At 39.5% G+C, this 24,847-nt stretch overlaps 1 protein-coding gene across 2 annotated transcripts in view; it reads right to left on the bottom strand.

Moving 5' to 3' along the window:
- Positions 1-24,847, bottom strand: part of didum (dilute class unconventional myosin) — a 133,337-nt gene that overhangs the window by 46,417 nt on the left and 62,073 nt on the right. The window contains exon 1 of one of the 2 annotated variants that reach the window (XM_071596137.1): positions 22,773-23,141. The exons of the other annotated variant lie outside the window; for it this stretch is intronic. Within the exon in view, the coding sequence (XP_071452238.1) occupies positions 22,773-22,889 (117 nt within the window). The 5' untranslated portion in view covers positions 22,890-23,141. Of the gene's footprint in view, positions 1-22,772; positions 23,142-24,847 lie in introns of those variants that run through there. 2 annotated transcript variants of the gene reach the window in all.

A 24,847-nucleotide genomic window follows, 5' to 3' on the forward strand; every position in this document is an offset into this window, starting at 1 on the left:
GGTCGATAGTTTGAAAGCAGCAAGAGGATTATTGATTTCCTGGAAGTAAACAAGACTAACTAAAGACGGTGCATTCATTCACCTTACGCTAGGCACGACAGAATGGTAAGCATGTGACTGACTACCAGGGGCAGAATACATAATCTGTCCCAAAAATAATTGGAATAAATCCGAGGAAATTTAATTGCAGATCAAAGCACAGATTACTAAAATTCTTCAAAATGGCACCATTGTGCACCAATACACTGATGTCAGTCGCGGCCCCTTCCTGAAATGCGTCGACGGGAACCTCGTCCAGGCACTTCGTCACGGCCTCTTTGACGTTATCCAGCGTTCCGAAATGTTTCTCTGTCAAGCTCCTTTTTATTCTTGGCAACAAAAGTCCAGCGGTGTCACATCGGGGCTAAAGGGCGACTGGAGCAGCGTTGCCACCTTGCACTTGGCCAAGTGCTCGGTCAAGAGGAAGGCGGTGTGGGACGACACGTTGTTGTGGTGCAGCCTCTTCAGTTTGCAAATATCTCCTTCCGGACGCATTACCCTCTTTTTCGCAACCTTTCGAAGACTTACAAGTAAAATTCACTGGACATTGTCCGTCCCTGATTTTCGCAACCTTTCGAAGACTTACTAGTAAAATTCACTGGACTCCGACCCCGATGCAAAAACTCTGCGGAGAACGCCTTTTGAACCGAAATAGAAGATGAGCATAGCAATACTCTTTTTGGGATAGACCTTACACTTTCATTCTGAACTTCCTCAAGCATTTAGCAGCAGTGACGATTCCGTTGAATCCGTCACGCCATGGATTGTCATGAAACGATATTTCGTTAAGGACGCTCAACTAAAGCATATACATGACACACAGTTTCGGTCGGAATATGGTGGAAATCCTTCATGATGTAAGGAGACACTGCTTTTTCACAAAGAATTTTTTATTTGATCTAGGTTTCGTTACAGCGTAACGTCTTCAGGTAGAGGGAAACCTGAAGACGTTACGCTGTAACGAAGCCTAGGTCGTAATGAAAAAATTCGATGTGGGAAAACAAATTGTCTTCTTTCATCTTGAAAGCATATACTACAGCACCGACTGAAAAAGGAAAAGAGCCGCATCAAACAGAACGTATACCTTTAATATGAGAAGAGATTTTAAAAGCTTTGCGTTAAAGAATCGTCCACTTAAATTTGCGCAGTAGAGCAAAATTTCTTTTGCATATTACTAGCACAATGACCAACTACCATGACCAATAGCTTTGTAAGAGACGTGGAAAAGTAAGACTTGTTGCAGGTCTTCAAAAAAATAGTGAAGGTCGAAACCATAGTCTGGTACTAATAAAGAGTAACTTGTACGATACGTACTGAAAAGGCAACAGTGAATAAAGAGATAAACTAAGCCTAGGCTGTTCGTGAGTTCTGTTTCTAAACGTAAATTAAACAGGTAGGCTGGTGAAGTTCATGAAAGTTACTTACATTTTATTTAAAAGAAGATCTGAATTATAGAATATAGTGCTTTGTTCTTTTCCGACACTGGGATTGCGCCCGCACTGGGTAAATCTGACGACAGACCCTTACTTATTGTCAAGTAATTCGGGGCCGACCCGCAGGGTTTTGCAGAAAAGCAGCCTAAGTACAAAAACATGCAGGTACAGTGGAGAGCTAATTCTCCTATTTCCTTTAATCGTAATGCGCATTATGATATACAGGGTTCGTCCGGAAAATAAGTGTACTGATTTTTTCCCGCCGCTCCAGGCGCGCCCAGCACCGCTCTGACGGGCTGCGATTGGAGGGGGGTATGTTGGCAAGCGACGCTGAAAAAGGCAGTCGGCTCTGAGCTGTGGTGTAGTGAGGAGCTCTGTCAACGCGAACCTCGACCCACGTCACGGAACGCGATGCCGAAGTTTTTGGAGCGGCGTTATTCCATCAAATTTGCGGTAAAGCTTGGGAAATCGTCTACCGAAACTGTCGGTATGATTAACCAGGCTTACGGGGAGTCAGCCATGTCCAGAAACATGATCTTTCGGTGGCACAAGATGTTCGTGGAGGGCAGAGAAGAGGTCGACGACGAATCACGGCCTGGACGCCCATCAACGACACTCACCGACGAAAATGTGCGAAAAGTTCGCGATGTACTGAACTCTGATCGTCGTCTTAGTGTTCGGATGATAGCAGAGCAGTGTAATGTGCCAAAAACAATAGTGCACGAGATTATTAGGGATCAAAAACATCTGGCGGCTGCATCACGACAATGCGCCGTCTCACACCGCGCTTATCGTGTCGGACTTCTTGGCCAAGCACGGCGTGGCAACGCTGCCGCACCCGCCCTACAGCCCGGACTTGGCACCACCGGACTTCTTTCTGTTCCCGAAGATAAAGAGGAGTTTGAAAGGAACGCGATACGGGACTTTGGACGCCGTCAAAGAGGCCGTGACGACGTGTCTTCGAGAGGTTCCCGATGATGCCTTCGCGGGAGCGTTCCAGGAATGGGAACGCCGCTGGAACAAGTGTATCGACTCACAAGGGTCCTATTTTGAGGAATATTAGCTTAAGATATGTAAAAGTGTAATAATTTTTTTTTCCTGAGCTCAGTACACTTATTTTCCGGACGAACCCTGTATATGCTGTAGAGTTCCAGTTTCGAAAAAGAGAGTTTCAAGTACCTGCACAAAGCTGTTCGTCCAATATTAGGTTTCTTCAATTTTAAGGGATTATCCATAAATGACTTCAGCCATTTGGGACGAAAGACGGAAGGCTTGCAACGGGTAGCGTTAAGTCTGGTAACCTTCCTAATCGTCACGAGGCAATTACCTTTTTTAGTTCGTTAATAAAGGGCTTTCTAGATGAAAATCAATTTTTGACATCAATGATGCATATCTTCCACCATGCATACGGTTTATAATGGTTTAACTAAATCTAATTATTAGAACATTAAAAATTGTTCCTTTTTTAAAATTAGAGAGAAAATAATTACTTACAATGTAATTATGTGCCACTGTAAACTACAGTATTATTTTAAAAGGCATACTTTCCGTTAAGTATACAAATACATCCATATTTTTTAACAGGGCAATTGTAACTGACTTGTAGTTTTGAGAGACGCGCCACGGGTAGCAGATGACGGGGGGATATGCTGGGTTGATGCCAGTTTAGGGTCGTCCGGGGACGTTCGCATTTTAATTAAGGCATTAATGTAATTACTTTTTATATTTGTGCTCTAAATGTACAATCACTTTAATGCATTAAAACCAACATAATGTTTCATTCTTTTTAGTTTTGATGATAGGGTACCTGAAGCCAACGCTATTTCCTTAATTGAACAAAAAAATCATTATGACGAATGATATCAAGTTTTCATTCAATGCAACATACAGAAAACGGAGTTCTCTCGAAGAAGGGCAACCACCTGAAAAATTGACTTCACCGAGGGGGCTCAATTACGAGTAAAGTCTGCAGGGAAACATCCTACACTTTGACGAGTTTCCTATCCATTTATGCCATCAGATGTATGCATACAGAGAGGTTGTTCGACCAACAACTTATTTTTTTATCGAGTGAATCAATGCGTCCGAATTCAAAACGCTTAATCCTTTCCCCTGAGATAAAATTTTAAGAATGCATCAATTTAAAATGCTCTTAACAATTAAGTGGGAGGGATATCTCAGAAGATTTCTTGAGAGGACTCGCATGCTCTTTCGGTTAGTTCAGTATGACTGTACCAATCATTTATTCTCTCCATAACTGCGCAAACACTAGTTACCATAAAAAGAGACATTTGCTTATACCATATTAACGGTTTTTTGCTTTACATCGCAGCGACTAAACTGAAGAAATTTGTGATAGATGAGTAACTAAGAATAACTGCTACTAAAAATAAATTTCGGAAACTTTCTTCGGGGTTAGCCTGATTGACGTATTGCTACGTCTTAATTGATGCCAATTATCAATGGTATTTTATTTTTCAAAACGTTATCTGCAAGACTGTTACTAACGTCAACTGGCTGGGTTCCAAATGACGCCTAAATTTCGTTACTTCCATTTAGGAGAACGGAATGTTGCTGACGCAATATTCGTGACTGAATAAGCAAGCATATCAATTTGAATAGTGCCCATTGGCGACAACGGATAAACGTCATGGGGAAAAGTGATGATTTTCATGAGTGGGGTAAGGTAAAATTTTAAACACAATCAAGCGCCGACAATTTTCAAGGAGCTTGTGAAAAATGTAATCATGATTAAACCATCCGGCAAGAAGCCTATTCGAGTTTGTGGAGGAATAAAACAGTAGTTTTTTCACGAGGCCTTGGTTTTATGATCAGGTGAGAGGGTGCCTTGAAACTACTTGACCTACATATAGTTCTGTCAAACTATGAAACAAAGAACAGATAGTAATTAAATCATTAATTTGACTCGTTCGCACGAAAAACAAATTCGCGCGAATCGTTATTTACATGCAGTAAAAACCTTCATGCTTGCATATTTAATCCGAATCGTTCTAACGCAGTACCCATGACACACTTACTTCATTTTAATAGCACCATCGATATCTAAATAACAGGTAAACTCGATTTACATTTTCAAAACCTGCATCTCCTTATTTGAGGCTAACTAAATGTTTTCTTGCACCATATCGCTACAGCAGATTGCGACGGCTTCGATATTTAATTCGTTTGAGCACAAAATTGACTTTTAAACTTCTCATCTTATAAAAGCGCCTCAGTGACCATATGGATAGAGAAGTGAGGTGGCTACAGACCTTAAGATACAGAAAATACATGAAAAAAATCTCGACTATCGTGTTTCTTCCGAGTACCTATCCTCATGCACGTAACTGGGGTTTTGTGATGCTTTCTGAGAGCCATAGACTGCACAGGCAAGACTAAGTTTCCCTGGACACGCCTTAATTCCACTGGCGCGGACAATGCTACGTAGTTTGTTTTATAATACTCATATATGAAAATAAGTTTCGGAATGGTAGCAACAATAAAATCAACACAATCCTGGACCTCAGCTGATTCAGCAGAGACAATTACCAAGAGGCCCCTCTTCACGCCGGGTAACCCGACACCTGCGGAAGAAGTGACGCCAATTGGCGATACGATGCCATGCCGTTCTAATTTAACAGGTTCCTCGAACTCAACACAAAACAAGTCCGAAGTAAAATGAGTATTGAAAGTACTCGAAGCAATGAACTCATTGAAGGGAAAAATTAACGCGATGACGTAAAATTATTCGGAAGAATTCCAGACATTATTTGAATTCCTGTGTCCGACCAATTATGTCTTCCGCATTGAGTATGGAGCTCAAAGGTAGCCCTAAATAACGTGTGAAAAGTAGAGTGAATACTAGAGTTGGATACATTTTTAGGCATCCAACGTTCTACAAAATGCCTACGAAAAGACGCAGGGAGAGGTAGTCAGCGAACCACGTCAGCTTTGGTTAACCAAGTTCACTGAACAAGATTCTCAAGTGCCACATCCAAAAAGAGTCATAGGATTGCATAACATTGAATTGAGCTGTTTATTGATTACATTTAAAGTACCTTTCCACTATGTAGAAAATAGTACACCAGAAAATTAAACGCTTCATGTTCTACCGTTACGGTGTACGGTATGTACTAGAAATCGGTGGAAATCGTCGCCAAACAACGATGTAGAATGAATAAAATAGACCTGAAGTTGACTAAACACAGATTTTTTTGCCTAGGAGTTCTGAGAGATTGCCTCTCCCCGAGCGGTGAACATCACCATAGGTACTGACCGAAATTTCAACTTCCATTTTATTGCCCGGAAATTCAAATCCGACGGAATTAGGGACATTTTTTCGAATGTCACATCAGAGTATGGAATAATCAACAAATTAATTAAATTAAGCAAAATAATTAATTAAAGCTATTAATTAAATCAACGGAATCATGACATTAATCAAACTAATTGATTACTAAAATTAATCGACTTAATATCTAATTCTGTAATTCGTTGAATTTTTAATTAAATGCTTCATTTAACTAATTTATGGACTAAACAACTACAAGCAGCATAATTTGATCTTAAAACTAAATCAGAAATCAATATTTTCTTCTTCCTCTTTTAAAATCATGATGACTTCGTTTTACTCGGCAAAACTCACGCGTTAACCCGGGAACACCATCTTACTCGCAAGACAACAAACATAATTATTGATAACATTAAAACATTTCCATCGCAATAAGTAAGCAAGCATCCATGGCAAGATACTGCACTCGTAAGTACTGAAGGGCAGCGACACAGGTTCGATTTAGTTAAAACGACGAGATATATTGACAAAATGGTTAACTCTTCCTATAGCACCCATATAGCCACCACCCAGAAAGACCAGTAAGTCGATTTTATGAGGGAGGGAAAGCAATTAGGCTGGGAAAGAAACACCCCCACAGACACTTGGAGGGGTTATAAAGAGTCAGATATTTTCTCGTTACGGCCTTGATTTTCGCTGAAAGTCTGATGCCAATAAATCATCCAGCTTTTCACTTTGCTAAGGTATCTAGTTAATAAATACAAATCTAAATCTTTTTCATTTCATATGTGAAATGAAAAGGATTGCGGTTAACACGACGGGAAATAAAGATGTATTGCTTGGCGCCACCCACAACCAGATTTTATCGCCATCGAAAAGGAAAAAGGGAAAGAATCGATTATCTTTCAGTCTTGCGAACACAGTAAGAGTAAAAGACATTAGCTTTCTTTGAAATCCGAGACAACACTGGGTCCGGATTTTCCAAAAAAATTTAAGCCTTACGCACGATTTCATTGCCATCTTTTTTCCGTCGGTTTCGCTCACGCGGGCCATCACTCCACGCAACATCTAGACTGTGAGAAGCGGAAAAATGGCGAGCCAACTGGGAAACCAATACGACCTGCTCTGACCTTCTCACGTCAAGGAAAGCGGAGGTGAAAACGTCTCGACGAGATCTTTCCGCTCCACGCGACTCCTCTAATCCAATCTCACCGTCCAAGTGTGCTGCGAGATCCGATCGGGAGCGAGAAGGGATATTGGTGCTAGATTTCTGAGGGCCGAGGCTCGTTCTTCGAATGGAGTGCTCGACAAAGCACGCGAATGCTTCCGGCGCACGAGGGACAGAACGGACGCGAGTGCACATCACGGTTAGTGACGCAGGACACACGCATTAACGTCATAGGTTCGTGCACAGAAAAGTTTGCGGAAAAAAAGGAGCCGGAGATAATACCAGAGCCAGTACTGTAATGAGCGTGACGTATGTGTTGTACGATCAAATATCAATAATGGGTGGGTCGCGGTGGTTCAGGGGTATAGCGTTGGGACTACTGACCGGAGGGCTCGGGTTCGATTCCCGGGCCCTCTCTGGGCATCTGCAGCTCCACTCAAGCTAAGATTTTTCGGGTATCAGATCTTCCTGGGAAACCATAACCGGCACAGGGCCTCCCTGATGTTTGAATTTCACACGCCGTCGGGCTTAGTACTGGGTGAACTCTACCGTCACCAACCAAACCGACCCTCGGGTTGATTACTGTGTTTATGCTTAACAACAATTGAAAATGGCATTTAATTCTGGAGTGATTTAGAAAATGGACGAAACAATCTAATCGATATTAGATTTTGAATAACAATTATGAGTACCCTGCCCTCGGGGTATTTATCAGTCAATGTATAAGAATAGTGGATGAATGTGAGGAGCCTTAACTCACGGTTACAAGATGGAAACTACTTTTATCTTGGGATATCAAAAATTAATGAAATCCGGAAATATAATAAAAACAGTGTTTTGCTTGCGTATAGTTAGGAGAGGTCATTGTATGCTACGAAGGTTACCAAATATTACGAAGCGTTGCCATTTTGCGTACTCTTGTCAGACTATATAGAGTACTCGTAGCACATGAGATTCAATAGAGACAAGTCTAGGACTTGATTTAAAAAAGAGAATCCATGTTTGAGTTCAAGTCATTTATCCGTGGTTCCATATATTATTGTTGACAGTCTTAAGGAAATTAAAAATTATAACAAGCATTTTCTAATCTACAGATTTAAAAACGTCTCCTTTTCGTGTAAATTTGCGACAGCTAATATTTACAATCTTACATAATAATTCGAGGGGACATAAAATTAAACCAATTGTGATAAGTTTCAGTCGAGGTGTTCTCGACCCCATTTATACACTTCATCAAGATCCCTTCTAATCCACTCCCATAATTCTCTTTCACACTCCAAATTAGACTCCAATGGTTCTAGACATATACTCTTAGTTGTCCATGGAGATCGATCACGGATCTACTTTTACGCGTTATCGCCATCGCTAACCACAACGTGATTTTTCTTTAACGCACGGTTTAGGATCTTGGATCTTGTAACTGAGTTCCATTCATTAGCGATTAGCATTAGGCATCGTATTACGTTGAATCCGTAGCGTGAAATATGAAGACGGGCGATAGTATTTTTGTTGTCCATAGCCTATGTGATGATAACTCGAGCGCCTTACGAAAATCAGTGCTCTCACCCTTGGATGAGTATTATGGAAATTTTTGTGCGTTACGTATTGAGTGAAATGGCATCTACTGTAGTTGAATACTCCCGTAAATGTTGGTCAATACTCCAGCAATATCCCAATAAATGTGAAATATGGCAACGACGGAACCTTTTGCGCTAGAATGATATAGATTTAACACTTCTATAAATAAAGGAGTAGATGACAGAGATAATTAGAGCCCACTGGAACGAATTGCTCATTCGCTAGTACACTTACGAATTCATTCCGGAGGATGTTTATTTAAGAATCTGCTTTGTCAAACGACAGGATTTTTATGTCCCACTGGTCTTAACCTCAGTGAGATTCCCAAAGGTGATGTATTAATTTCGCGTAGGCATATAACACCTCGAAACGCTTTGGAGTGAAATTAAGAGTACCGGAAAATGAAAAATCAGCCATTATAATTATTGTAAACCTTAACCTAAGAATAATAGGTCCAAGGGCATGTGACTAAGGGGATACAGGGCATTAATTCATTGGCTGCGAAAAGCAGGGAGAGAAGTCCGTAAAAGGGAGATATGTATTGACATGCCAATGCTTCAGTCTGTTTACGTCGGGGTAACTTATTGTGCGAATTAAAAAACAAGGCCTCCAAGTCTCTTCGCTCGGTAGTCTACTTGCCTTAGTTTGCCATTATAACCTATCCATGCAGTACAGGGATTGAATTTTTTCTTCCTCTGTCGCAACTTGACGTGATCGATACGCATACTTGATTCAATTCTGTTCAAGCGTTTTATACGAGTGCGAAGCTTTATGCCATTTCATAGTCGTTTTAAAGCAAACGGATGGAACGAAATTCTTTCCAATGTGAAACATACATTCGACTGTCGGGAGTGATTCAATTACGATGAAATTTGAAGAATTACATTGGCTGATTTCGTAAGTATTTAAACTTGAAGAGAAAACTTACATGCACAAAAAATGTCATCGTACAATACAAAGAGAACCTTTATAACAAGAAATATGTACACCAACCGTCGTCGAGTTATATACTGAAATGTGAAATAGAAGTAGGATGGATTGCTTATTTTTTTGTGACGGTGTTGGCAGTGGCTTCTCTCTTATAGCAAGACCGAGGGTATTTCAAGATCCGCTGTTTTTTTCCTGCACCTCTGAGATCGGCTTTCTACACCTCTGTTTTTCCCAAAGATAGATGATCATCACATACAATATTTCTCTTGGATATGGTCTTAACTATACTAGAGGTTACCGCAAAGATATGACCGATATACGGATATGAGCATGAATATACAAGATTAAATGAAAAAGAGGAGAATTCAGGAAAAGCTAGCTAGAGGGAGAAATAGAATAGGCATTTAGGATGAAATTACGGGAGGTGTAAAATATACAGAGCTCAAGAATGAGTTATTTTAATTTGCAGAAAGGGTTAAATGATATTTCTGTCATGTTAGTCAGGTCTTTATAACATAGCCTAAACCGCTGGACAATTCCGATAAAAATAACCATTAAGTCTTTTAAAAATATAATGTATGACATTTAAGATGATAGAAATGAATTAACCGGAAAACAATCATCGTATATCAACATCATCATTCCAAATATTTGTCTCACAATGACACTTAGTACTATTTTGGCACTTACAAACGCTTGAAATGTTCCAGAATCGAACCAAATAGATAATAAGCCTATCCTAAATGGTTTTTTGGCAGACTTTCAGGCCTAATCGGATCCTTGACGCAAGGACTCTTAGTAAGGGCGAATCAAATCACTACATAATCAATATTATCGATTGAACATCGACATTCGTACAAAGGTAAGAATCGCACCAGATCGAACCGCTAAGAAAAAAGTTTCGACTGTGCAGTCTGCTTGATACCATAAAATAAAAGAAAGAATGAAAATGAACACTGTCATTTTCGTTACGAAATCGGGCACGTGTTGCCTCCAGACACCAGACAGCACTCACAACTGCTTTCACGACATTTAGCGTGACACCAAAATGTGTGATGCAACCATCAGTTGAAAGATATTGAATAGGTAGGGGAAGAAATAGATGAAAGGGCATGATCATGTCACACAATCGATTTTATTATATTGACCATCTCAAAAATGAAAGAAAAGGAAAAATATTTGTACATAAATCTAATCCAGAGAAAGATCGCAGAGGGAACAGCGCAAGGGAAGCTAGCAGTCAACCTTCTTCGACAATTAGGAGAGGAAAATAATAACGGTAAATAGTATTAGTTTAATCATGGAGAATTTCATTTAAACTTGTATTTCGAGCTTGCCTTTCCACAGTAGTAAGACAAGGACGGTAGGAGCAGCAGAGAAAGGAGGATGAGAAGAGGCGGGTAAATTGGGTTAAAGAATAATGTTGGGAAAAAATGAATACTGAGTAACAGACGAGGGAATGCTCCGAAGAGTGGGCGAAGAGAGAAGCCTATTAAGACAAAAGAAGCGGAAACTAATTGGACTCAATTAGCGGCATGATGAGTGTACATCATAACTGAAAGAATACCATCGGGGAATAACCACAAAAAAGCTAAGGATGATGAAGACATCAGTATTGGAATTAGGAGGGAATTAAGAGAATGGTAGGTCATACGATAGCTTAAAGACCTACAAACCAATCCTAAGAATGGTAAACCGTAACCATGATCGACTCCCAAATTTTCTTGCACGGAAATATGAAATACCCTTAGTTTGAACTTTTTTGAAATATTTCGCGTGGCTAGAAGTTTGTGCTCGGGAAGGAATGTTCAATGAATGAATTCAATTTCAAATTTGATTAAATGGCAATTTGCCAATGGGTATGGATAAATAGCTTATTTTCGAAATAAAGATAGGTTACCATAGTTCCGTTAGGCTTAATTTACAAAGTGTGATAAGCATAAAAAATAACATATAGTTACTAAACACCAAATTTCGATGACTGTGGAATTTCAGAGAACTGAAAAAAACATAATCTTGTCTTGGGCCACGATTTAGTTAGCGTACATAGAATGAGAAAGTGGAATAAGTTTAATATTTTAAACATTTTTCTCACTGATATACATAATCGTCATTTTGACGGATAATTAAAACGTGCAATAATCAGCACATTCTGCCTCCGAAACCAAAAGGGGGGCAGAGCTGTGATTTCGACTAAATTCTCGTCCTCATCCACCCGCCATTTTTCGCTCACAAACTTATAGTATTCCCAGATCACGTTACACATGTATCAAAAACGTTAAAAGAACGCCTTCAAAGTCACCACAGAGATAGCCAGAGTCTGTGGCCAGAGCAGTTAGGGGCGAAATGCTATTTTCCAAAATGTTGAAGGCACAGGATTACGGGCATTCAAAAACAACTATTGGCTAGCAATGGAAATCGAATTAGCGTATAGTTTTTCAGGATACCATACGGTTGAAATTTCATATGGTTCACATCAAGCGGATGAAGTGCAGATTTATAATGAAATGAATACATACCGACATGCACGTAAATGCTGTCCCTAAACCAAAACCGCTGGTCCGAAACCTGCCTCAAATACAAACTTTTGGTACGAATGCCAAAAATAAATTGTTTACATTGATTTTTTAACTTGTAGAGAAGATCATTTACACCTAATGCCACCAAGAATACAGAGGCCAGACTATTTGAAACATCGCTACCAACAATTTACATCTTAAAAAAAGCAGCCCTCAGCAAATATTTATTACTGCGAAAATTTGCCGAAATATTTAAGATTATTGGATATAAAATATCGCTGGTTAGCACACACCCGTAAAATTAGATTTATCATATCACATTATGCAGCAGGAAAAATATTATACCATTGCCTTCATGGAGAAAATGAATTAAGCTTTAATTTTGCGATCATTTTAGAGATTTTTAACATCACGAAGTGAATCAAGAAAATTTCAGGAAAGAAAAGCTATAAAAATCTGTGATTCTGATTTATTAAGAATATAATAAAAATTATTTGACATTAAAAAAGGTTGAACATGATCAAGCAGTACCCACTAGCAAAAGGTTAACTGCAGGCAGGCACTTCAAATAATTTTTTCCAGTCACCAGAATCATAACCTAGCCATCTGTCTCTATTTTTTCATTAGTACTTGAGGCACTAGTATCAGTAAGCTAACTTCCTAACACAATTTTATAATTTTTTGACGTCGTCTGCCTGCGCGTATACGTATACCACGGAGATTCGTGCGTACAACAACTCAATGATTATTCAGACAGAATCTTATGGTTGACGATTTTCTTATAAGATAAGAGGGTTAATTAGATTTTGTCTAAATCGAAAATGAGTGGGTGGTGGGATTCAGTTTACTAATATCGGATAAAACTACATATATGTAATTAAAGTACACTATGAAATTTGGACAGAAGATTTTCCTGTCGTGAATTTTCTCCATAAAAATAAATCATAAAGGATATACTCGGAATTTATTCCTATTTCCATTTAATAATAATAATAATAAAAATAATAGATACTGCAGGAAATGAAATAAATATTGATGGGGCCAAATAAAATTGATTCAAGTTCAGCAAGCAAATTTTTTAGTCGTGCGCAAAATTGCAAATGTTTTCTTCCTCACTTCAAAAGGAGAGCAAAAAAGACAAAATTATTACCTTTTATTTTAAAAAGAAATAGCATGGTATCCAAAAGAGAACATTAGGATAAAAAATCTACTTAGATCATACAAACCAATCTCTGACATTTATATTGAGCGGAAAAATGTCCAATGCTAATTATTATGAAAAGAACCCTAACGTTGGCAAAAGAAGAAAAGGCCAGGTAAATACAAAACATGAAGAACAATTAAATTTTACGCACCCATCAAAAAGAACTATCTAGAGGAGAATGCAACAGATGATGGAAGAATGAGAAGATCATTTTTTAAATGTACAGGAATAGCAAAAGCTATTCCTCAAACGATCACAATTCCCTCATAATTGAGCAAAGGGAGTAAAAAATAATCAGTCGAACTTGATTGCGAGAAAAGATGAATAGGAATAGTTAGGCATCAGAAAATATGTACGACCAACAGCGAGAGGTGTGATTTCCGGGTTATATGAAAAAGAGCTAATAGTTATATGGGATCGTAGATTTTCGCGGCGTTCAGATGAAAGACTCTCCATTCTCGGGATGTCAACGCGTAGTTTGTACGCGTGTTGTAGGTCAGAAAAACAACCTACGCGGTGACATCCCGAGAATGGAGTGTCTTTCAGCTAATAGTTATTATACGATAATAAAGAATAAGGAGAGACTTAAAAATAGAAAAAATATTTGTTTTGCTGCCAAATATTTTTAGTGTTTATATTGAAAAAGCAACAAATGAGATAAATTAACATTTAAAATGCATCTTTTACAGGAGAAATAAACGGGCATGCTACGCTTGTTGACAATAGGTGATTTAACAGAGGGCAAGACTTAAAAGGATTATTTCTATCACTATTATATTTTAAGGAAATATAACTAAACGTTTATTGCATGTCAAACTAGAATAACAGGTAAGTAACATCTAACAGATTGCTTTGCAGAGTTATTATCAGTTTTTACGGCAGGCGACCGACAGCTGAGATCATTTACGCCATCAGGGATGGACAAGAAAAGATGAAGGGTAGAGAGAGACCCGGCATGGGCATTAGCCTAGTTTTAACGAAAGGCGCCAAGGGACGGCTGCTTAACGTACTGTTCGACGGATGGCGTACTCACTCAAGTATGGATCGGGATACCACTGAAAAATATCTGACGCCACCGGGATTCAAACCCGGGCCCTATGGGTGGGAAGCTAGTTAGCCACCGCACCATCCCGATACCCCTTTTACTTAGCCGAGTTCAGGAAAAAGCGAAAGAGTTTTCTTATTAAGATAGTAGATTCATAAGTCATGAGGGAAAAAATAATGATATTGATATGCAGTTTGCGAAGTGACACAGTACAATTAATAAGAAAAAACTTCTCAATAACCTGAGTATGGAGTAACTGCAGGAGAAAAGAGAGAATTGAAAGCGATGAAAGAGAATATGGAAGATAAAATGGACTGAGGGAATCACTGATGAAATTCTATGAAGAGAGGGGAAGAATAAGAGGAAGTTTGCTGGAAACGTCTCAGAAAGAGTGAAACTCAAGAGCATACTCTTATGACATAGTTGATTCTTAAACATAATTGCTAAAAGAAGCATGCCGTAAAAACTGCGGAGGATAACTGCGAACGGGATAGTTCAAGGAGATGTTGAATGTAAATCCAATAAGTTATGGAGATATAATGAAGCCATCTGAGATTATAAAAGGAGAAATCCACTGCTTACCAATTGTCATACTGATAACTATTTATAAATGATGGTACATATTGGCATTTATTATTTTCTCAAATTAACGCTAGTTTATTTATAACGTTAGAATACACGGATGGAGAACGTAAGGCTACCAGATTAGAATAATCATCGGTATTCATATTCACGATTGTGTTTACATCGATAAACCCTTATCGAAGTACAAAATGTATTTTGAATGATTCCTTCATCCTTAAAATGATAACCTAATAGAACCCAAAAATATTTCAGCTGGAAGGTGAATGTTATCACAGAAATATCAAAGAGTAAAATCGAGATTCGGTTTTTCCGTTCTGCGATCAACCTCGACCATTTAGCGTCGCATTTACCAACCATGAGAGCGGCCAACTTCATTCGATGACATTCAAGCGATGTGGTCCATTACGTAAGTACTCTGAGAAGAGCTAAACGAAGATTCCTTCGCTATGACACCATCCGTGAAAGATTTTTCCTGTGGACTCCATTTCGTCATGCCCAGGCTAGTTAATTATTGTTTAATCGCAGATTTAACTCTGACGCGGGGCTATTCTACTCTCGTAATATATTTTTGCATATTTTATTTGCACGAGTTTAACTCATCGTAATATAATTGCTTACGTAATAACTCAATTTACAACTAACAACCGTATTTCATAAAAAATATACGTAAACCGCAAGAATACTTTCAATATTTTAGGAAAATACATTTGTATCCTTAATGATTCCGATAATGTGTTCATTCACAAGTCACTCCGTAACCAAGACCGTTTCCACCTCTCACCGTAGTTTCTTGAAAACCCATTACTTCACGGTCTTTTAACCCTGAGTAAATCCATCTCACACCCAATGAGCGCCACGATAAGTGAATGCCGCACGCTTGGTTCAACTAGTTAAAACTGAGTGACGTAAACGCAGCAAAAAATCGACAAGGGGCACACACTGCTGAGCAACCACTAAGGCAAAGCCTATTCTTCTCTTACATGACTGAATCTTCCCTATACAAAGCATTGGGTTCCCATCCCAACAGCCTACAGGGGACGAACGTCGAATTCACATGCCATATTGCCATATGGGGAAAAGATGCGGCCTTTGTTTAGTCTTGGGAGGACGGGGTTATATTATATATATATATATATATATATATATATATATATATATATATATATATATATATATGTGTGTATATATATACATATACATATATATATATATATATATATATATATATATATATATATATGTGTGTGTGTATATATATACATATACATATATACATATATATATATATATATACATACACACATTCATATTGTTCATGTTTATTCTATCACCCCCCCATACTATATGTTGGTTTTAACGGAGAGAAATATGCCGCAATAAAAAATATGGACTATTTTCATGCACATCAGTATGTTGCCATTTACAAATGTGTTTCGTAAAAATTAAATGAATTAGTACACAAAATGCCAGCTTTCTATTTCAGAAAATGGCAGCCGTTGAACGCCACATATCACAATGAATATTTCAACTTCTTCCTCGCATAGTTTAACTGCTTTTACTCAGCATCACTTATCTCATCTGCATGCATGGGATCTAAAATGCCAATTTTTTTTCTCAATCGCCTATGAGCCTCCTTCTATCAGAGCCTTTAACATCCCCCTACCTCTCAATATCTCCTTTATTCACTCTTTTACCTTTTCGAATTTCTCCACCCATTTCCGCGGCCTCTTCATTCCGTTTTCTTTCTCTCTGTCCGATCCATTTAATTATTCTCCCAAAACATTTTAAAAAGGCTTCGAATGCACGCCAGTCATCATTCATCAAAATGAGTGGCGCGATTGTGGATCTTCAAAACGCGCGCGTATTCATACGAGTATCATCGCTGTTATCGCGATGCACAACGAAAACAATGCCTCCTAACTTCGAGCTACGGAATCTACGTACAACGAGATTTCTGTCGATACTACGAGGCACTGGGGATGATCTGCACGATCTACACAACAGTACACTAAACGGAAAAATATCGTTGTGAGATAGCGATAACTCTCAAAAAGAGATCCCTGATCGCGCCACAAAACCCAGCGTAGCGATCTATATCTACAAAATGTCTGTACTAATCGTTTTTTCATATTTATTTAAATTATGTACATAAAATACAGAAAATATTCATAAGTTAACTACGGTAGTTAGATATCTCTAGAGTGAAAAAATGTTCCATGTGTCCACTTAAAATCGAGACTAGACATCCGGGAGGGCCAGCCCCTCTCCCTTGGAACGGAGATCCGTCATCCGTCAGGATGCAGTTGAAGTATGCAGCCTTTTTTTGAAATTGAAATATATTCACTGACACTTGCTACAGGAAAACGTTTTGGGCTAATTTCTTCAGCTGGCAAAAATAGCATCAATTTTGGGGTAAATTTAACCATTTCGGGGAAACTAAAATGAACGAATTATAGGATACAGTCAGAAGAACATCAACATTCACTCGAACATACGACGCGGATGTATACAAGCACTACCACTGATAAGCGTAGTATACATTTCGCTGAGTTATTGTTTAATCGCACAAGTAAATATATAAGCAATGCTGGTTATCTTCTCGTAAATACATATTATCCAACTCGAAAAAAAACCATACAACAATCGATGAGACAGTTATTACCTCCATATGAAATGTTCGACCATAATCTCAGCTTCATAAGGAAATGTGTCCACACACATTTTGAACCTTGAGTAAGGACCTTCCAAGACTTAGAGGGATGTAGCATTCTGCCCCGACGGGTTCACGCGTGATCAACAGGAAAATGTCGAGATAAATACGGAAGTGACAAATTGGCCAAGAAATCGAACCGATAGTACCGGAAAGACATTCGAGCATTTGTTCAGCTAAATAGATGTTAGATTCCCTCAGTAGATTCGAGGTCGAGTTTCAAAACTGCAGTTAACCAATACTGCTTATATGTTTACTGGTGCGATTAAACAAAAATAGCGAAATGCACACTACGCTTATCAATAGCAGTCAAATGATTTCTTTCTCGCAAAACATAACGCGCATTCAATTCTGCCTAAAATTGACTAATCACCCACAACGCTTTTATAAAAACGGTTATTACTCGATGAGATTCTGTAAAATGAGAAAGAATTTGGTCGTTATTCATGTGACTTAATTGAATAACGTCGTGGGACAGAGTAGGAGGCTTAATAGAATTATTTCTTTCATTAATTAAATAAAGAGAGGAAAAATGAAAGAAATGAAGCATCTCAAAAGCTTTTAAAGATTTCCACTTGATTTTTATATCGCCGTAACGCACTTGAGTTTTCGTTATTCACATGAATCATCATTCTCATTCATCATCTCAATCATCATTCTCATTCATCACTGTTGTCCATATTTCGCAATACGAAACTCAACCTTTAGCGATATTTGCCACTACAACGAATCACAGGAGCCGGTTCACAACATCTCCATTGAAATTATCGGGGCTACAAGGTCTCGCAGATAGAGAAAGATAAGTCAGTATCAGAATTAGAATCAGTATCATTAAAGAGAATAGTCTCCGGGCCAATGAGCGTGTAAAATTCATGTCCAAGAACTAAACACCGCCACACTACCATGTCCAACCTAACAGGAAGCTAAATAGATATTAATAAAACTCGCATTACATCAAACCATTCCTCCATTTCCCATTCTCATCGGCTTCCTTCATTTCGTGCAAGATGCCCTTACTTTTCCCTCCTCTAACTTGTTTACTCAACATTCTACCCTATTTCACCGTCTTAAAACTTTCCATTGCCACTCGATACCCCCCCCTGAATCCATTTTTCCATCCTTCTTTGAATTTCTAGCCTATTCAATAAATCCCTATAGGTTTATTTAATTTCCATTCATTTCAATTTTTTTCATCCTCCACACCCACACCAAAAAAGCCTTCGAACTCTTTACATTATTGCCTCAAATCCTGTGCCGTGGCATAATATGCTCCAATTATATAACGCACAAAAAAAATCAATATTGAGCCAAACAACCCCTGCCGTAAGCCTCGGCTGGTAAGCGGAGTGTTTCGCTGGTGTTGGTAAATCCACAGTCACAGGCTTTTAAAGTCAACGGGACGATTATATCTGGCATTTCTCTATGCCTTTGATACGATAGTTTCAACCGTCGTGATCAAAATTAGGGATCGCATAGATTGGGAAATTAATGAATTTGAAAACCCTTGGTCCCTGTAGCGGATCTCTTCGCATGCTGGACGAGGTCCAGCGGACCTTGTCCAGAATGGACCGTGTTCGGTAAGAAGGTGAAATTCGATTCCCATCGATTCGCACGAGGATGGAAGAGCCCGATGAAATGGCCATCCGGGCATGAAAACATACTCGACTCCTGTGGTTCCCGAGGAGGAACCGGAAGCTGAAGCGGGAAGTGCAACGGAAGTGCAGCGGAAAACGACCCTGAAAATCGTGATAAGCAGCGCATGCAAGAAATAGTCAATGAATCTTTCTTGAAGGAGAGAGAGATGCGCCCCCTGCCCTGACGATTTAGTTGCGCGTCATTTCGCCCACATCTCATGGACTCTCGGAATTTGGATTCGTGCTCATAGAGGAGCAAAAATAAAACCGGCAGGCTCCCCATAAATACGCAATCGGATCACTTAGGCGGGTGTAAGCTTTGGGGTGAATTTTGGCCGTTGGCGCATGGGAAGAAGCGAGGCGGTCCTCCCCACCCTAACATTTTTACTATATCCAAATGGGATTTCCCTTGAATGAAGCATACGTGTGCTGAATATTTGATTCTGAGAAGGTGGTAGCTTTTGGAACTTATTTTTCACAATTGCAACCTATGCGAAGATATTTATTTATCGCACAAACAATGAAACGCAATGATTAGGACGGAAAATCGTGATTTAAATTGAGTTTGCTTGTATACGAGGTACGGTTCAGTACGCCCACTTTCTCGATCAGGCGTTTTTCAGAGGGTGGGTTGAGCTCTTTAGGGCTGTCTAATGAATTGATTTACCATTATGAGCACCCTGCAACATTAAATGAGTACATCTCTCACTAACGCTAGTAACGAGTGCGGCCAGCACTGTAAATGAAAGCAACAATTCTAATTCAAGTTCGACAATTCATTTGCGCGACCTAACGTTCGTGTCGAACTTATGGCTAGTTATAGTTATTTCACCAGACCGTATATTTCGCACTTTTATTTATTTTAACCAAATGCTGATCGAAATGGAAGTTTTAATTTTTCTTGAAAATTGATTAGATTACGAGGCGAGTAATATAAAATTTTGATAGGGACAAATTATTAAGTTTTAGACATTCCAAAATATGCACCTCCTTTGGATGAAAAGTGGGAAAATGGATATTGGATTTAACGCAAATAATGAGTTAAAGCAGGAATCGAGCTGGACATCCTTCGGTCGCACTTCAAGCTATCTAGTAATTCGAGATCCTTCTGGTTAAGATTTTGTTATTCACTATTCTTATTGTCAGTGAAACCATTTCCTTGAATCAAATAATTTTATTTGTAAGACAAGACGAAAAATTCCTCACTACCCCCTCTCATGTTTAACACGCACTAAGTCCATTGAAATTACAATTAAATGGCAGTTGCGTGAAAGAATTGGAGAGGGCAAAAAAGACTACGGTTCAGTTATAATTTCATCCTTGTTTGTAGATATTGGGGATAATACTATGGGTAAATTATACAGTCTTTTGGTACAAATTATTTTGTTGGTCAATGATGTAAATAAAATATCACGAAAATACTTCCTTAGAAAACTTACAAATAGTTATTGCGGCTGATAACTGATCATTACACAAATATTAGTGCTTTCACGATATCTCATCAAGGTCTCCACGATACAAAAATAGCTAGATCCCCGACACTGGATTCACGGCTTCCCAACTGCTACAGAACGGGTTCTATTCACTGGGCGCATATTAAAAGCACAAGGTTATCAACGTGTTGAGCAGATATTTCTTTCTCTATAATACTGTAGGAAAGAGGCCTTGAATTCGTCTGGCGTATACCTGAGCTTATGTTTTGATAAGTGGCATGACAGTTTCATATGAGTTTCCGTGCACATATCATGAGGAAATGAAGAATATTTAACGTTTTGAGGGGAAACGTCAAGTAATATATATCTTTTGTGCGAAAGCACCGGCAAGACCACCTCGCAAACTTTATCTGCGATAAGTTATGAGCTCTGGTAATTTTAGAAAGACTAAGAAAACAATATTGTCATTATGTTTCAGAAAAAGTCATCAAAAAACTTAAAAACAGCGTTAGTCATCTTAAGCGAATGCTATTTTAAAATAAAAATTAGCGAAGAAGACGAATTTAACAAAATTTACTTTTATGAGAGAAAAAAGTTCAATTTAACTCATACGTGTTGGGTGTATCGTCGTGTAATTGGTGTATAACTTTACAATCGGATATATATATATATATATATATATATATATATATATATATATATATATATATATATATATATAAACACAACGTCAGACACAAAACGGAAATTTTGGGGCATCTTCGTGAGCAGAAGTAGGGGTTGGTTCTACTTATGCATGCGTTAGTGTGACATGTTTATTTACATACCTAAACACTTAGAATTCATTCCAATTATTTTCAGATGGACAGAACGCGTTTTAACAAAATTAATGGGGCGAAAGAGTGATAATTTTTGCATTTACATTACGGATAAATCATATTTATTTAACTGGGTTAATAAAGGTGATACACCACCGTTGAAGTCCTTGTCAATGGTAGATCATCAATTCACAACTGGCATATTTTAATCACACCATTAGTCACTTGAAATTACAAACCAAACTAGAGTATTAAGCTTATATTAAACAGATAACGACTTCGGCAAGGAAAAGCTCCATTTACGTACTAGTTCGCACTTTCTTATCAGGTTTCAGCATTTACAAGTCATTAGCTTCCTGCGAGGGGCGAAAGGACACCGGGAAAACTGGATATTGGAATGTGAAAGTCGTAACCTGGGTCAGCTGGATGTTTAAGTGTGAATTTGCACACAAAATTTCATACTACAACAGAATTACTTTTCTTTAAGTATCACCTCTTGATATATTGAAGCTACATGCTTAAGCGTGTTAAGATGTGTTTCTTTAACGACATATACTTTCCATAAACCAATGATAATAGGTTTGGCTACACTACTTATAATCTTTTGTGACCATGATTAGAAAACTGCAAGGCTTCAGTAGCGTTTTTCTTGATCGTCATCGTTTATCTAGTGCGAAATGAATACTTCCTTATGGACTAATTCCAAGTGTTGGACCTAAGCTAAGAAATACAATATACACCATAAACGAGACCTCAAACAAAATGGAAATGATATTACACTCGAAACCTGTTGAAGAAAAGTTATCATGTAGAGAGAAACCAGATAATAACCATGACGGCTATAGTGAATTGCTACAGCACTTAAGCGAAGCTGGCTGAATTGAGTTAATAGGATTTTTACTATTCTTCGGTATCACCTAATAAATGAAGATATTTATTTTTTGCGGAAGACAGACCTTCGCCAAGATTTGAGAATTATTTCGATTGTTACACAACTGCTTCGACGTACAGGCAAGGGAGAGAGGTTGAAAATATGAGGAACATTTCCATTGCAGGCAAAATCCTAATTTTTGTGGACTTAGAGCGATTAACTCCCTTGTTTACCTCTTCAACCGGCCACCAAAATCGATACCAAGGAATGATCACGTTTCCCAACTTGTCACGTGAATCAACCAATGTCGATTCTTCCTACGTTTCACTAGCTGGCGGAGAAATTAAAACAAATGGCAAATTGCTTACGTGATCCGGATGCGTCCAAGCCTAATCCAGTGATTCGAAAACAGACAGCAAACGAAAAAAACACAAAATAAACACTTTTTTTACGTGCCAAAGTCAAACGACATATCGCGGACCGGAGATGGCAAGAAAAATAAGTCGACACGCACCGCGTTGTACACAGAGATCGGCGGCAGCTGATCCAAGTCCCCGCAGAGGATGAGGCCGCCGGGGGTGGCGCGAGCACGAGGCGTCTGGGGTAGTCCGCGGGACCGGGAGGCGGCCATGCCGTGTATGGCGGGGAGGGATCATGGGGCGGGACGAGGACGCGGGCCTCCGACGCGGGTCGGGCCGCGGGGACCACTGGGAGAGCCTCCGGTTGGGGTGACGGGGGCAGGGCGAAGTGGCGACCCGGAGAGGTGACGGATTCTCGCTGACCACCGGAGTCGAGGGGGACCAGCCCTGCTCTGTGATCGTCGGTCGGCGGAGGACTCGACGGAGAGGACGGTGGCGGTGGTGGCGGCGGCGGCAGCCGAGCAATGGCATACTGCGCTCGGCCCGTCGTCCCAAGAGGGGCCCTCTCCTCGACTGTGGAGGCCGCCGCGAGGTCTCGGAAACGCCACTCCCCCCACCCCTCTGACAAACCCTCTCTCCTCTCCCCCGATCAAGAGAATCGGGTGCTCTTGAGGAAGGGAGGGTGGGCAGGAGAATCAGGGTGGGGAGAGGGGAGGAGGCGGCCGAAGTGACCGGAGAGAGAAAGAGACGAAATAGGTGAAGACGGGGGAAAGGACTGTCGGACACGAGTTGAGGTGGGTGGCTCGGGCAAGGTTGACGCGCTTGGAGGAAGGAGTGGCGGTGTGCAGTTAAGCAGCAAGGGGGGCCGGCGGATGGGAACAGGGAGTGAAGTGGGGGAGGATCGTGCGTTACATAAGAACCATGGGGGGAGGGGGGAGAGACGAAGGCGTCCTGAACGTGGGGTTGGTTTCTAAAACGGCCTTGCTTGGGTTCCAAGGGGAATTTCATTGAGACGCGGGAGATACCTTTGAACGCGGTATTTTCTTTCTACATTCCTACATAAACCTCACCCATCACTTTCGCTTGGCGTCGATTTTTTACACGCCACGGAAACAGGATATATTGCATTAAAGGGCAAAAAATACTCCCACTGCACATAAATCTTCAAGATCTCCTCATCTTGAAGACATATCAGGGAATCCAGATCAAGATTATCAGGGCAGGCATAATGACAGGTATGTGCGTAACTTACGCCAAGTTTCTGAAGATACGCCAGGAGCGTATTTAGGGCAGATGAGTTTACAATCTTCCTCTTATAAAGGTTTTACGAATGGGAGCAAACAGGAAGCTCTTCGCAGGACTAGATAAAGTCCATGCGCTGCGCCGATTTGGAAAAAAAATCAGCGCCATTCCATCTTCCATTTGCAATTGTTCTTTATAATAGGGCAATAAAAAGAGTGGAACACCTCAGGAAGTTTTAACGATTCAACACACAAAAAATCCAAATACCAACAAGAACTTGAACAAATTCAAGGTCAATAACGGTATTGCACAAGTACGTTTTCTGGTATTTTGGGAATAAATCATGCCACACGAGATGTCAATAGATCGTAAATGAGGATATTTCCTTGAGATTAACGTGCTATGATGGAAATAGTTGCCAATCTACCCAAAGAACAATTTTATGTCAAAAGGAATTACATTTAAAATAAATCACGAAGAGAAATATATATAAGTTTTATTTAGTCTTCTACATAATTAAATCCTTCATAAGTATTAAATTAAGTTTAAAGTATGGCCTTAACATAATTAATATACGCATGCGTTGTTGTTTGAAAACAGGTTCTGTAACTCATCGAAAAGTGTTTAAACGTGCAAAATTCTAACATTAATAATACTGAAGCATTCCACCAACCTTACCTTCAGTACAGAGATCATTATTAGCGCCGTTATTTGGCATAGGTATATTTCCAAGCATTCGTAATGTACACAATTCCGGGCAGCCGTCATCTAATAAACTGTCAAAATTGGTACCTCATTTGCCAAGTAGCCCCACACCGGTAATTCCTACCACAACCTTGGGGTTTTCATACGTGTCACTTCACTACACGGTGAAAAGCCTCGCTGGTAAGCTGGGGACATCACATTGGTTCACTAGTAACGAAGGGAACGGAAACTTTCCCAATGGATCACATTAACGCCGTGCCAAAAATGTTGACATACTATGAAT

This window comes from Hetaerina americana, unplaced genomic scaffold, assembly GCF_022747635.1.
Source record: "Hetaerina americana unplaced genomic scaffold, ioHetAmer1.1.p SCAF_76, whole genome shotgun sequence".
Taxonomy (NCBI): Eukaryota; Metazoa; Arthropoda; class Insecta; order Odonata; family Calopterygidae; genus Hetaerina; species Hetaerina americana.